The 13,822-nt window shown below is 42.8% G+C and overlaps 2 protein-coding genes across 5 annotated transcripts in view; one reads left to right on the forward strand and one right to left on the reverse strand.

The window, feature by feature from the left end:
• Positions 1 to 13,822, forward strand: part of SYN1 (synapsin I) — a 104,521-nt gene that overhangs the window by 42,218 nt on the left and 48,481 nt on the right. The window lies entirely within an intron of this gene.
• On the reverse strand, positions 113 to 10,658 carry TIMP1 (TIMP metallopeptidase inhibitor 1). Its single transcript, XM_020797662.3, has 6 exons — positions 10,441 to 10,658; positions 9,356 to 9,539; positions 3,583 to 3,680; positions 2,492 to 2,609; positions 1,587 to 1,708; positions 113 to 418 (listed from the first exon to the last, which is right to left on the reverse strand). Exons 2-6 carry the CDS (start codon positions 9,483 to 9,485, stop codon positions 221 to 223), a joined length of 666 nt encoding a protein of 221 aa, XP_020653321.3. The 5' UTR covers positions 9,486 to 9,539; positions 10,441 to 10,658; the 3' UTR covers positions 113 to 220.

Genomic DNA, 13,822 nt, shown 5'->3' on the forward strand with positions numbered 1-13,822 from the left:
AGCTTGAATTTTCTGCATTCTGGAATGGAATGGTGGCCTTCTTCTTTAGAGGCCATCGCTGTTGTGTCCTTAGAAAGGGCACAGAACCTTTTCACAATCAAGAACCAGTGAATGTTTTGGAATTTATGTTTATTTAGAAACAGACGACATGGGAAAATGGGGGGGGGGAGGGCTGTTCACGGGGGAGGAGCACCAGCTCCATCAGAGTCCATGAAGAATGTCACTGTGTCCGGCGAAGGGACCCCGGCCCTTGACTGCTCAGGGATTGCCAAGTGCAGAGCCCAGCGTTGTCAGACCGGGGCAGGCAGGCCAAGCGTTTGGCCTGGAAGTCATCCCATATTCTGGACATGATCCCGTCCGTCCACAGGCACTGATTGTCAGAGTTAACGGAACATGGCAGGGAAGTGCAAGGCACGATCTGTCAAAGAAACAATTTTAGAAGGATGAGAAGTGAAAGCTGAAGAGCAGATGTCTGTCTTGGTGCTGTATGCCGGACATCTCCTTTCTCACGTCTGTTGATGCTTTGGCTTCTCTAAATGGCATAAGCAGTCAGCAGCTAAAGGAAGGATCAGTCTGGCACTACAGACATTTTCTGTGTCGTACCCACAATCTCCCTTGTCAGTGCTATCAGCTATTTCTCTTCAAACAGGTTAAGACAAAAGCAAAGAGCTTTTTGTTATAAAGAGTCACACAGGTTTTGATCAGAGATGTGCCTAAATTGTCTGATCCCACACCTTAGGCAAGGCTCTGACTTCGTTTGTATGTTTTTGTTAAAATAATTTTAAAAAGAGATACTCTGATAAATGGGAGTACAGAAATGGCCCTTTAGTTCTTGCTCCACTTAAACATGCCTCATGTTAAAAATAAAGGCTGACATCTCCGGCACTCATTTTATTGGGCGCAATTATAAGAAATAGATTTCCATTTTGCAACGGCGTGTCGTTTACTGTCTCTACCACCAGCGTAGTGACACAGATTGCATGGAAACGAATTCTGTGCATGGCTGGTTCCATTGACTTGTTTCACCTCTTCTTTTGTGTGTTGTACACGGTAATTGCTACAGCCTTGTAAATAAGGCTGACAAAGGCTGTTTGTTTGCAGTGGTGTTTTTTTTTTTTTTAGAACTAGCCTTTGAAGAGTTTAGTCTGTGTTTCCATGCCCACCAAGAAGAGGGGACTTTGTTTCTTGTTTAGCAAGTAGGTTCTTGGATAGATGACGCTGAAGGATGGGTTTCCTCCCTCCACAAATGGTAAGGAAACCATTTAAGCCCACAGAAGACAATTGGAGATGTCTGTCTTTCTTCCACCAGCTCAGCTGCTTGGGTTTCTGTATATATCGCTAAAATAGGGCTGAGTTACTGAGTCAGTACAAGAAGGACAAACCAAGGGGGTTGATAAGAAGTTACATTTTAGTGACTGTTTTCAGACAGTTGTATGACAACGTGAAAACATCCCTCTTGCTATGAATACGTAGGACTCTTCTTTGGCACTCCTGCACTCCTGCAGGTCTCTTGCAAGCACCTGATTTCTTAAATCTCCTGCTGCTGCTGCTGGGACGCAGGGCCTCCCAGCTGCCAGCCCACTCACCGTGCAGTTGCAGCCCTTGTTGTAGTCTGAACTCAGGCCTCGTTTCTGTGCAGGAGTTAGCTGTGCCCACGGTTGGATGAAAGAGCAAGCCGTGATCATGACGCGATCGCCATCCAGCATCCCTTTTAAAAAGAAAAACGGAGGGAAATATGCAACAGTGAATATAGAGCAATGTTTCCCAACCTTTTACGAGTCGGGGGCCCCCTTTTATAATCACTCAGTAGCCTGCAACACCCACCCCTCCTTTGCATAAAAACAGTTTTTTTAAAATGGTGGTAAGGAAAACACATTCAACATAGATTTTTCAGAAGATCATTCTAACCTAATATTTAATGTGATCGTTGTACTTGCACCTGAGCAACCAGCTTCAAAATTCATGGCGGCATGTTTGTTAAAGATACTCCCACCCGCCCTGCGCCTGACAGGGCCTTAATGGGTTCCAGGAGGTGGAGGTAACAAGACTGGGTTAAAATTGGGTTTTACTGGGGGGGGGGGGGGGCGGAGTTTTCCCTCAGGAAGGAAACTGTTGCCCTTTTCATCCTTCCTTCAATCTGTGACTTCTCCCTGAGGTGACAGTGGTGGCATTGTGTGGCAGAGGTGAGGAGTGGGTGACGTTGCTATGGTGGCAGTGGCCTTTTCCTTCTCCACCACCATTTCTCCCCTTCACCCTTCAACCTCTGGTTGCCTCTTGACTCCTGCGGCGGCCGGCCTGGCTTACAGGGGCATCCGCTGGGTTCCCCCTTCCCACTTCTCCTGGTTCCTCGCCTGAATCCAACAAAATTCTTTCCCATCCCTAGCTAGGATTTGAGGGAGGATCTCTCTTCTTCTAACTCAAGGATGAGGTTGGAAAATGTACATGGCTTTGAATGCTTCGAGCATCCCTGGCCTAAGGAGCTGCTCCTCACCTGCAATGACATACTCTTCTCCCTTGAGAGAGGACTTGTGTTCATATCCACACAGGCTTTCCATGGCAGGGGTGTGGAGGAAGCGGACATCTTGCATGTGTTCAGGACCCTTGTACACCTACAGGGAGAAGAAGGCAGATGGAATGTCATTGAGAGACCAGGGCGCTACCGTAGCGACAGGAGAGGGCCAGCGGCTCTTGCCGTGATGATGAGTTTTTGGCCAGTTGTAGCAGAAGTCCTTTGGTGCATCACCGTGTCTCTGTTCCTAAGTTCACTTCTCAGTTTTAATATGATTTCTCTGAACAAATATTCACTTGTCAGCCTCTGCTTTGCACAGTTTTTTTTAAAAAAAGAATGACAGTGCCAGGCTTGATATGAAATCAATCAGCTGGAAACGACACACACTTCGGTATACTCCGAATCAAGAAAGTAGAGTGGTGATGGGATAGGAATAAACATAACAAAGGTAGAAATTAAATGACTAAGGAAGAATGCAAAGTTCTGGAGCTGCAGGTAGAATGCAATAGGTACAGTCGTTTTTTGGAAGACATTTTTGGAAAGCACAGAATTAATTAGTTGAAAATTTATTTGTGGCCTAAAAATTTATTACAACTTTAACTATGGTATTAAAAGTTGTTATTTTTTAAAAACATTAACACTGTTAATAGTTTGATGAGGAATTAACGTTTCATGTGGCTTTCATTTGTTATTTTCAGTGGGTATTTGTTTGGAGATTACCATATTTACTCATTTTGATTGTTTTTTTTAATTTAGAAATATGTTACCGATGTGTTGCTGATGCAACAAAAGAGTCTTACATTACATTCTTTACTCAACATTGTTAACGCTAATGAATTAATTTCAAATTAATGTTTACATGTAGCTGTTAACATGAACCTTTACAAGCTATTCATAACTCTTGCAACCTTGTGTGTTCAAACTCGTAAGCCATCCTTTTTTTGCAAGAGAACTAGTTTCAGCAATTGAGTTCATGCCATTTCTTCCCTCTCGCTACCATTTTCAGCAGCAGCACCTTCAGACAGTGCTCTAGGTGGGTTTCCCAGTCTGTCTGAATAGGAGGAGGCACCTACCTTGGTGGTTTTGATCTCATGGCGCATCCACCACACAGGCTCTCCGGCAGAGATGTTCACGCGCTCCTTGCTGAGGGCCACAAATTTGCCCCTGATCACTGCAAAGAAGAGGTTGCAAGTCAGAGAGTTATTTTCTTAAAAGCTCTGTTGCTTCCACCATGCATCTGTGACATTATGTTTCACTTACTGTTCACTTCCTACTGAAGGCTGGATGCCATCCTAGGTATTCTAACCCAGGTATATTACATTGTGTGTGCGTGATCAATGGAGATTCCTCTGACTGTAGGTACCATTCCTGGTCTGACTGCAGAATATAGTGAGTGGGATGTGACCTTATGTCACGAAGTCTGGCAGTTCTTGACATAGACAACCCACAAAGATTCACACAATGAAGATGTACACAGAGGCGTTACAAATGTCCTGTTGTTAACTGGATGGTAAATGGCAGCCCCACTCTGATTTCTCCCCATCTAGTCTAGTCAAGGGGTTGGTTCATATCTGTGAGTTCAATAAGTGGTGATTTGCGTGTTTGAATTGCCCATCACAGATCCAACACTGCAAGCAACAACTTTCATTTCAACCTCCCACCACAAGTGAAATTAGTGAAGTGTGGGTGCACTGTGTACGTGCTCTTCCAGTTACAGAGGATGCAGTAGCAAAGGGCAAAGAGAACAAATGACATATTTCCATTTATGAGAGCGGATTAGAAGATACAAAATTAGAGGAAAAGAGAAATGGGGAGATGTGTTTTCATGCTTCTCTTTTTAGGACCTCTAGGAATTAGGTACCTTAGAGGTCTTTTCCTTTTCTACTTTAAAGGACTGGTGAAGGATGGAAGTGTTGAGAAGAATTGTGCTCATATGGACTTCCCGTGTTTTTAGTGTGGGGCTTTGCTAGAGGTGATTCCAAATGCTGTATCTAGAGGTGGTGCTCCCCCCAGTGGCAATAAAGGTGTAATTGTGAAAACATGTGAAAAATAAAATAATGAGTGTCACAGGAATTATCCCTGGACTGTAATGTAAACACTTTGGAGATACACAGAACAAAAGATATGAAATAGATGGATGAGAAATCATTATAAGAGCAAGAAAGACAAAATCAGAGTCATTTTTGGCAAGTGCCGCTGCCACCCTTTGTACACTGTTATATATCAGTGTGTGGCATTAGCAGAACTGTGTTGTGTGGCCACAATCAAAGACGATTTTGGTACTCATATCCAGAGTTTAGAACCATTATTTTTTGATAGTACAACTTCCAGAATACACTGTCAGTAGGTTCCTGTGTTTCTATGATTCTCATTGCTGGGTTCTTCTGAATGAAGCTTTATTCTCATCATTGCCCTGCCTTATTCATGGGAAATTGCTTGAATGTGTGGGCGGATGTCCATACATTCTTTACTTTCCCACCATTCCTTGCACCTTTTTTTCTTAATACAGGAGGCTTATTAGGACAAGAAAGGTAGACTCACTGAACATAGCTTTCAGCTTTCTTGTGCTAGGAGTTCTTCATCTTAAAGTGCTTATTATCATGACTGATATATTAACCTCAGATATCTAACATATAACCCAATAGAGTCTCAAAATCCAGATGCCTAGGATGTGACTTAAAATAAAAAGATATACTTTCAAGACTTCATCATTGGGAGAAAAAAGTACTAAGATATAGAGATGTCCTATTAAAAACTTACAGAGGATCTAACAGGCATTTCAAGTAGTCATTATGGGACTTTCTCACTCCCACACTGAACCCACCCCTTTCTCACCTGTTCCCTCTTGAGCCAACCCCAATAATATATAAATCTCAGTTCTTTGTCAGACAGTGAAAGAAGCAGCAAACATTTAAGAATTTGAAATTTTGGACAAGAAATAATAATAGGACAAAAAGTTGGCATATACAGCAAATCAGGAGCAGGAGTGGAGGAAACTCTGGCAAATTTTGCCAATCCGAATCAGATGTGCAAATTAAGTATACCTGCTGGCCTGATCTTGTTACAGTGATAGGAGCTGAGTTTTCAGTACCAGATTTTGTAACTTGTTGACTGAAATCCTGTTCTTTACTGTAGTAAGTCACACCAGAGAAGGCTCATTGAATCAGTGGAAATTTGATGAGTCAGCTCCTCTTTAATTTCCATTCATTCAAATAGGCCTACTCTAGTTGTGACTTATCAAGCTGAAGTCCCAGCTAGAGTAGGACCATTTGAATGAATGGAACTTAAAGAGGAGTTCACTCACCAAATCCCTACTGATTCAATGGGCCTACTCTAGTGTGACCTACTATGCTAAGCAACAGGATTTCAGTCTTTATATTGCAACGTTTTGGAAATATAGCTAGGTTATAGATACATACACATCAAACCCTATCAATATGTGAATAGAAATGTGTCCCACATGGAAGAAGCTAGCACTAGTGATATTTAATTGTATGTTTTGCACTAAAATGATGTTAAAGCAGTTTAAGGGAATATTTATGACCATAGGGATGTAAACACCCCCACAAATAGCCAGAGAGGATAAAACCTCAGCATACCATGATACATATGCAAGCTTCCATGTGGACTGCCAAGTTCTTTCTTTCTTTCTTTCTTTCTTTCTTTCTTTCTTTCTTTCTTTCTTTCTTTCTTTCTTTCTTTCTTTCTTTCTTTCTTTCTTTCTTTCTTTCTTAGCTAGGCTGCCTAATGTACTGAAATGTAGCAAAGAAAGCTTGCCATTCGGTCTAAAATTATGCATACATTTTTGGCTTGGAATTATGCAAAAAAGATAGTTGATGAAGATTTAGGAGCACTTCAACCAAAAAAAAAAAAAGTTGGCAGTTTACAGTTGTGGTAGGCACATTTAGCTGGCGGGTGGCTGTGAACAGTCACACTTGGCAGCTGTTCCAGAATAAAGCACTTATAAGAACTCTTTCTACTCCTTTGAAATCTAAATGTTTGACAAGAAGTTGCAGCAATACCTGTTAAATAATTGAGCCAAAGCACACATGTTTTGTTGATAAGGAAGTCAAAAAGGATGTACACACCAGAGTAACACCACAAAGGTTTCCTACTACAGTGGGGTCTTGACTTGAGAACTTAATCCGTATTGGAAGGCGGTTCTCAAGTCAAAAAGTCTGTAAATCAAGTCTCCATTGACCTACAGTGCATTGAAAACCGATTAATCCCGTAACAGGCCGTTTTTGTTCCATTTTGGTTTTTTTCTGGTCTGTAAGTCAAATCTCAGTCTGCAAGTCAAACCTAAATTTTGTGGCCAGAGAAGTCTGTAACTCAAAAAGTCTGTAAGTCAAGGGTCCACTGTACTGTAGTTTGTTTCTCTGTCTGGGCCAATTGTCTCCTCTACTAAAGCAATGCCAGGCAGTTTCCAAAGTCGGTGGAATTGTATTAGATGCTGCAACCACTCCTGATTATAGCAGGCTGCATTCATGCAGTCAGAGCCTGACAGTGGTCACTTGGTTTTGCAACACTGCTGCAGTTGCTGAAGGGTGCCAGTTCTCATAGAATCTGGAGACTGGATTTTGAGGGGTATGTTTAGTCTGGAGAAGGAAAGATTCAGTGGCGATGTGATTGCTATCTTTAAATATTTGAAAGGCTGACGCATGGGAAATGGGGAGAGCTTATTTTTCCACAGTTTCCAGATGGCAGGGCCCAAAGCAGTGGATTCAAATTACAAGAAAGCAGTTCTTGACTAAATGTTCAGAGGATCTTTCTGACATTAAAATCTCTTCAGCTGTGTAGCAGACTCCTTCAGAAGGTGGTGGCCTCTCGTGAGTGGCTCTGTGTCGGGGATATTTCTCCTGTAGCTTGCCTCCTTAACTGGAGCCGTTCAGAGCTATGATCCTATTATATTTTCCCTTCCTAAAGTGATGGGAAGGAAGTGTCCTTGATTTTGGTGGCCTGGATGATAGTGAAATACCTCAGACCAGAAGCCCACACTTTGCATATTGCCAAGCTTTATCCTAAAGCAGAGGTGGGTGAACTTAGCTGGGTGAAAGGCTAAATTCCAATTTGCCTGTCAGCCTTGTAGCCACACTTTCCGCCAGATAACTGAAAGGACAGAGCTACCCAAAATTGGCAGTGGAGTTCATTGCCAAGAAACAGCAGAGCAGTTTTCTTAGCTTATCCATTGCTTTTTAATGTTTTTTTAATGTCTTATTTTAACTTATTTCATTGTTGGACATTGCTTACAACCTTCATTGTACTTTAAATTTGGGCTTCCTTCCCTTAACTTGCAGCATTGATTAATGCCATTTGGTGTGAACCTTGCATCCAAAGGGCATACTGGAATTCAAGTGGCCCTATTTGGTCCAACTCCTTCCACTGGGAATTTTTAATTGAAAACTTCCTCTTGGAAATGTGTGTGTGTGTGGTGGAGACAGGAGGGAGCAACAACAGTCTCCTTCTCCCCCCCCCACCTTTTCTTTGACTTGTCTTAAAGGTCCAATTGAGAACCTGCCTGCAGCCAAATCCACTGATGAATACAGTCCCAAGCTTGCTTTGGTGTAGTGCCAGCAATCACATGTGCTGGAAGCAAAGCAAAATGGAGTGATCCTACCAGCACCAAAAAAGTTTAAGTCCCTCTTGGATCTTACCCAGAAAAGCGTGGATAAGTATGCTGTGCGACAGCATGGTTCACTCCAGCAATTATGTCATGTGACTGCTTGAAAAAGAAGCAAACCAACCTGTCCCCACAGTGGACCAAACAGTAAGATAAACATCCATCTGATCACACCCCTTAGTCTATATGAAGATTTCCTTACTTAACTAAGCCACTTCAGGTTAAAAAAATTGAAAGCTTTAACTAAAATAAAGACTCCTCAGTGTTTGGTAATGATATTAGTTAAAGGAACGTGGCCCCCCAAAGCAGGAGATAAGACAGGAAAATGTTGGAAACTGCCCCACTGTAGTTGGTAGTAGATCGTGCTGCTTGTTTTGGCATTTTGTGAAGAAGAGGAAGAAGAAGAAGAAGAAGAAGAAGAAGAAGAAGAAGAAGAAGAAGAAGAAGAAGAAGAAGAAGAAGAAGAAGAAGAAGAAGACGACGACAACAACAACAACAACAACAACAACATGATGGCCACTCCTGTCCTAGAGTCATAGGGCAGGGGCGTCTCAAGCTTTTTGTAGCCCAGCCACCTACTAGGGAAGAGAACCTGCTGCTTCTGCAGCCCTGCGATGCAGATGCAGCTTGAACTTTATTTGACATCAGAACTTAGATGCAGGACTGTAATGAATACTGACAGATGTTTTCATCCTTCACAAAATGAGTTTAATCCTAATTACTTTCAGTTAGCCTTATAGGAGTCTTAAGGATGATATAACAGGAATTTTCAGGTTCTCTACTACTCTAATTCTAAGAGCACCCCCTGCCAAAGTAATGTAAAAGTAGCATGCAGTTGTAACAAGCAATGCAACAAGTCCCTTTTTGAACAATGTAACCAGTAACAAAAACAAATTATTTTTTTCAAGTGTTATAACGAGTAATTTTCTAAACTCTGGTCAAACATCTCTTTTCCTGTAATCTGTACCCACTGGATCTAGCTCAGCTCCTTTGTTCTCTCACATGTGCCTGAAACACATTAAAGAGGGGTTTTCCCCCCCTTAGAATCGCATTAGATCTTCTGTGTTTAGTTGCCCAGGCGGCAAGTTACAGACTGGGGTGAGGAAGGAAATAACACAGACTTGAAGGAACATAGGATTTCATCCTTGCAGCAGTGCCTAAAGGGAGAGGGTGAAGAAACAGCAGGTAGAAAAACTCAAGGGCTGTATCATGGTCTAGAGACTCACCAACGTCAGAGTAGCAGTATGCAGACTGGGGGTGCCTGGGAGCGCAGGAGCAGGCTTCTGTAGGGTCCCCCAGCAAAGTGACCAGGAGGAAGCTGGCAGTCAGGAATCCGCAGAGTTTAGCTGAATCCATTTTTGCTTTTTTCTTGGGCAGAGAAGAGGAGATGAAAAGCAACTCTGAAGTGATCTGTAGGGCAGAGATACGAGTGTTATTTCAGAAGGGAGCATCAGTCATAGAGGGAGCTGCAGGAAGAGGAAAGGGAGCATCAGCTGCTAGAGAGTCCCAAGGAAGGTGAGCAGGATTGAGAGAGCACTTTGTGGCTTTATTTTCGGCAGCAGAGAGCCAGAGGAAAAGGGAATTCTCCATTCCCTGATGAACAAAGCTGCCTCTGTCCTGGGTCTGCCGGTTTGGGAGGCAGGGCCAGATTTTTAAAAAAAGGATTGGATGAGGAGAGAAATAAATTGGAGCAGCGGAGAGGACCATGGGATCTCCACCTTGGAAGCAATTCAATCTATGGAGTGGCTTTTTTTCTTTCCATTCATCTGGAGCCTCCCTTCCCCCATCTAAGACTTGAGTGGAAAGTAGGAAGCCTTAGTAGGATTAGAGAGAGAGAGAGAGAGGGGTAAACAACAAGAAGTAGTAGACTTGTCTATGAAAGCTCACTTTAAAATATAGCAGTTAGTCTTTAAGGTGTCACAACATCTTTTTCTTTTCTTTCTCTTCTTTCTTTTTTATGGGGGAGGGGTGTTTTTATTCGTTTGTTTTTGCCTGACATGCTAGCACAGGCTTAACACGGCTACCTCTTCTAAAACAGACCAGAAAGGTGATGGATGAGGCTTAAAAAGCCCTGACAAACCAGCATTTCAAACACGAGACATGTTTGTGACAGTGCGTGAAAGAAGGTTGAATAAAGAGAGAAGGAGCAAGCTCTTCAAGAATTCAAGTGGACAAATCAGGCTGAAATTTTAAAAGGCGGAGAGGAGGCAAGGGATGGGTCCCTCACAAGACAAGGCAAGAAGGAAGCAGGGTCCCAGGTGGGATTCAGTTTGTCTGGAAAGAAGAGTCAAGATGAACTGGCTTTCCTTACCTTGCTCTCTGCTGTTCTCTAGGCGTCTTCTGCCACTTCAGCCTGCAGCTCCCAGCTCATCGGGCTGGTGTTTAAATATCACCCTGCTTTCCCCTCGCCCGCCCACCCGCCCCTGCTTTTCCTGTCCTGACTGCCAAAGGGGCGTGACAGATGCCGTCTGTGGTTTCACATCCAGAGCCAGCCGTGCGAGGGTGGGGTGCTTCTTGCTGGATGAATCTGACTTAACAAGGCAGGGAGGGTGGTGGATAGTGTGTGGGAGCATGACTGCCTCCAGAGGGATTTAGAGGGAAGTTTGGGATTACCCAATCGAAGAAAAGAGATGCCTCAGTTTTTCTTTAGAACACCATCACGTTATTTGGTATACTGTATCTAAGTAGTTGTACTTTGTTTCACCCCTGGAGTCCCTTCCCCTTCGGTGGCAATGATGCCTAAGGTAGCTTTACTCAAGAAGTGAAACTGACACATTGAACTGGTCGTGACGAGAGTACTTATTCGAGTGACCCAGTGGTTGTGGGATGCAAGCTTTTCTAGTTTTACATAACATTTCCTTGGAGAAAATGAATTGTCGCAAGAGAGATTATCACATTAATGTAAACTGCTTTGAGATTTTATTAAATGAGCCATAATTGGTTTTTTTTTTGGGGGGGGGGGGTTATGCCAGGATGAGACAGTCGGAAAAAATCTGGTGAATTGTCCCAAGTCAAGCAGTTCGTGTCAGCATTTGTTGTTGTGCACGGAGTTGTGTGATGGTGACCATAACTAGTAGGATTTTTTTTAAAAAAAAACATTGATTGGTATATAAATATAATGAAGAAAAGCAGCTTCCGTAAGGAAGTGAGACAGCATACTCTATTATATATTTTTGAGGTTATAGCCAGAATCCTGTTGGAGATTTACACATATCTAAATTCAATTGCATAGCAACTCCGGGGAATTGCTGCAATTAGCATTGCATTACTAGGTGTGTGCTAGATTGTGCAGTAGGCGGGTGCCTAATAACAGGGCAGGCACCCTGATAGTTAGCAGCAGTTCACTGCTTTGAGTTATCAAATGAAGCTATGAATGTATGAATTGCCATCAGAATTCTGGCCTCTGAATAATTTATCAGCTAAACTTGATTAATTCCGTCAAATACAGATGCTTGTACCTCCTTTAAATTGCTTTAGCACTGGATGTGATTTGGTCAGCTATAAACCTGTCAAATTAAAATGCAGACTGCAACCCACTATGTCATAATCTCGGTGCTTCTATTGTACTTCAACAAAATCTTCCCCTTACCTATTTTTATGTCTGTAACTAATGTATTCCACCTAGAGAACCTCAGTGAACCGTCCTTCATGAGAATCCCTCTTTCTCTAAGACTGCAAGCATGCTTGCTGAGCAGGGGATCTAAAGGGCTGCAATGCAGCACAGTGCTAGGTGCCATCTTGATCCACTCCATGTGGAGTATAGTGTGAGTAAACTGAGGACTTGGTAAATATGTAACATAGAATTCAGTTTCTGGACTTTTCTATGTGTTTATGAGTGTATGGAAAGCTAACCTGAAAGTGAAGAAGTCAGCCTGTGAACAGACCAATTTGTGTCCCCATTTTATCTGCTGTTCCTAGATACTTAAAAGGAAAGACACCTCGCCATATATTGTGTGTGCTCTTCAAAGGACACTAATAAAGAGGGGTAGACTTATCTTTTATTATTGAAGCAGTTCTCAAAAGCAGAATCTAATCAGCCTGCTTCCTTTCCAAAGGGTTATGCAGATTTCAGAGTGAGGCACAGGAGTAAGGCAGGAGGATGCCTATTGTTTGGAGAATGATCAAAGGGGATTAAATGTTATTAAGAGATTGTGGGTACCAGGTGTGAAAATGTCCCATTGACTTGCATAAGAGAACTTGTTTTTTGGTTCAGGCTTTCTTGGAGGGAGAAATTGGGTCTGTAAGCCGTTTATGAAGCTATGCTGGGTCTAGCCTCTTGGAATTTAGAACTCCTGCCTCTCTTTTTAATTTGGTATGAATATGAGATAGGGAGATTAGCTTGCTTATTTTCTGGAGAGTTATCTTTGAATGCTGTAAATCTGGAACCACAATTTGCTGCTGTATTTTGAAAAAAACTTTTCTTGTAACCATTTGGAATTTTTAGCTTTTTAAATTATTTTTTCTCCCTTTCTATTAATAAATTACAAAAATCTTCACACTTAGTTTTCTGGATTTTGATTGTGAGGGTCAGAGGTACTGAACTCTAGGTCTTCCTTGGACCAGCTGGGTGTTTGTGTGAGTTTGGTGGCTGCTACCATCATCAGGCAGACGCACTGGCTCCTGAGTGCCCGGCCTCATGGCTTTTTGGTTCTGAATTTCCTGGGCATTGCCATAGCTGGTGGACCGGTGTGTTGAGAGAAATTCAGTGCTTGACAGGGGTTTATAGTCATCACTACCACAGGCTTCCCTTGGGCCTGTTCACCCCAAGACCACAGAGTAGTGTTGCCGAGTGGCCGTGGAAAGGGAGCCCCTGAGCAGGGACGGTGACAACAGGGATGTGCCACTCATTTTGTTTTAGACTCCAGGTCCTCAAATTCTCCATTCAGGTGAATTCTATCTTCCAGACCCAGAACTAGACGGTGCCAACCTGGAGAAAGTTCAGGCTGGCAGGCTTCATGACCAAGCTCCCAGCAAGCATGAGGGCATCTCCTTTTTCTAATGGGAAACTGGGCTGGAGCTTGGCCTGCCCTAAGACATGAAAGTTTTCAGCTTAGCCTGGTAGGTAGAACTCCCAGAATGGAGAATGGGTCTTGGAGTTGAAATATATATATATATATATATGCACACACACACACACACACACACACACAAATAACTCACAATAAATGCCTAGTGGGGTACCTAAGTGCTGCAGAGATTTGCAAGTTTCCTCACCTGCCAAGTCATCCGTGTAGTGTGATCTGTCAGGAACTTTATTAAACTTACTTTGTTACTTGTGTTGTGAGCTCTGTGTACAGTTTGGTGGGTAGTGGAAGTTGTGCAGGCTCTCCTGGAGCGTATTCGGTCAACGGTACATTGTGGTGGTGAGAAGGCAGAGAACCTCTGACCCTCCAGATATGGTGGCCTGGACTCTACCTATGAGCCCCATCTAGTAAGGCCAATGAGAAAATGTGGGAGTTGATGCTGGAAATGTCTGGAGGCCTAAAGGTTCCCCATCTTTGGTCTAGATTATTTTATTGGTTTTATAGAGTTTTAGATTAATAGGTGGGGTGTGTTTTTTTTAATTTGGTAAGAAAGCCAGGCAAAAAACTTGTGAGATATGTTGTGATAAATAATAAAATGAGTGCTTATACTGTTCACCCTGGCCTTTGTCTCACCCTGAAGATGGGGCAATATGTCAGTACAGTATGTGT

Source organism: Pogona vitticeps, chromosome 2 (assembly GCF_051106095.1).
Source record: "Pogona vitticeps strain Pit_001003342236 chromosome 2, PviZW2.1, whole genome shotgun sequence".
NCBI lineage: Eukaryota > Metazoa > Chordata > Lepidosauria > Squamata > Agamidae > Pogona > Pogona vitticeps.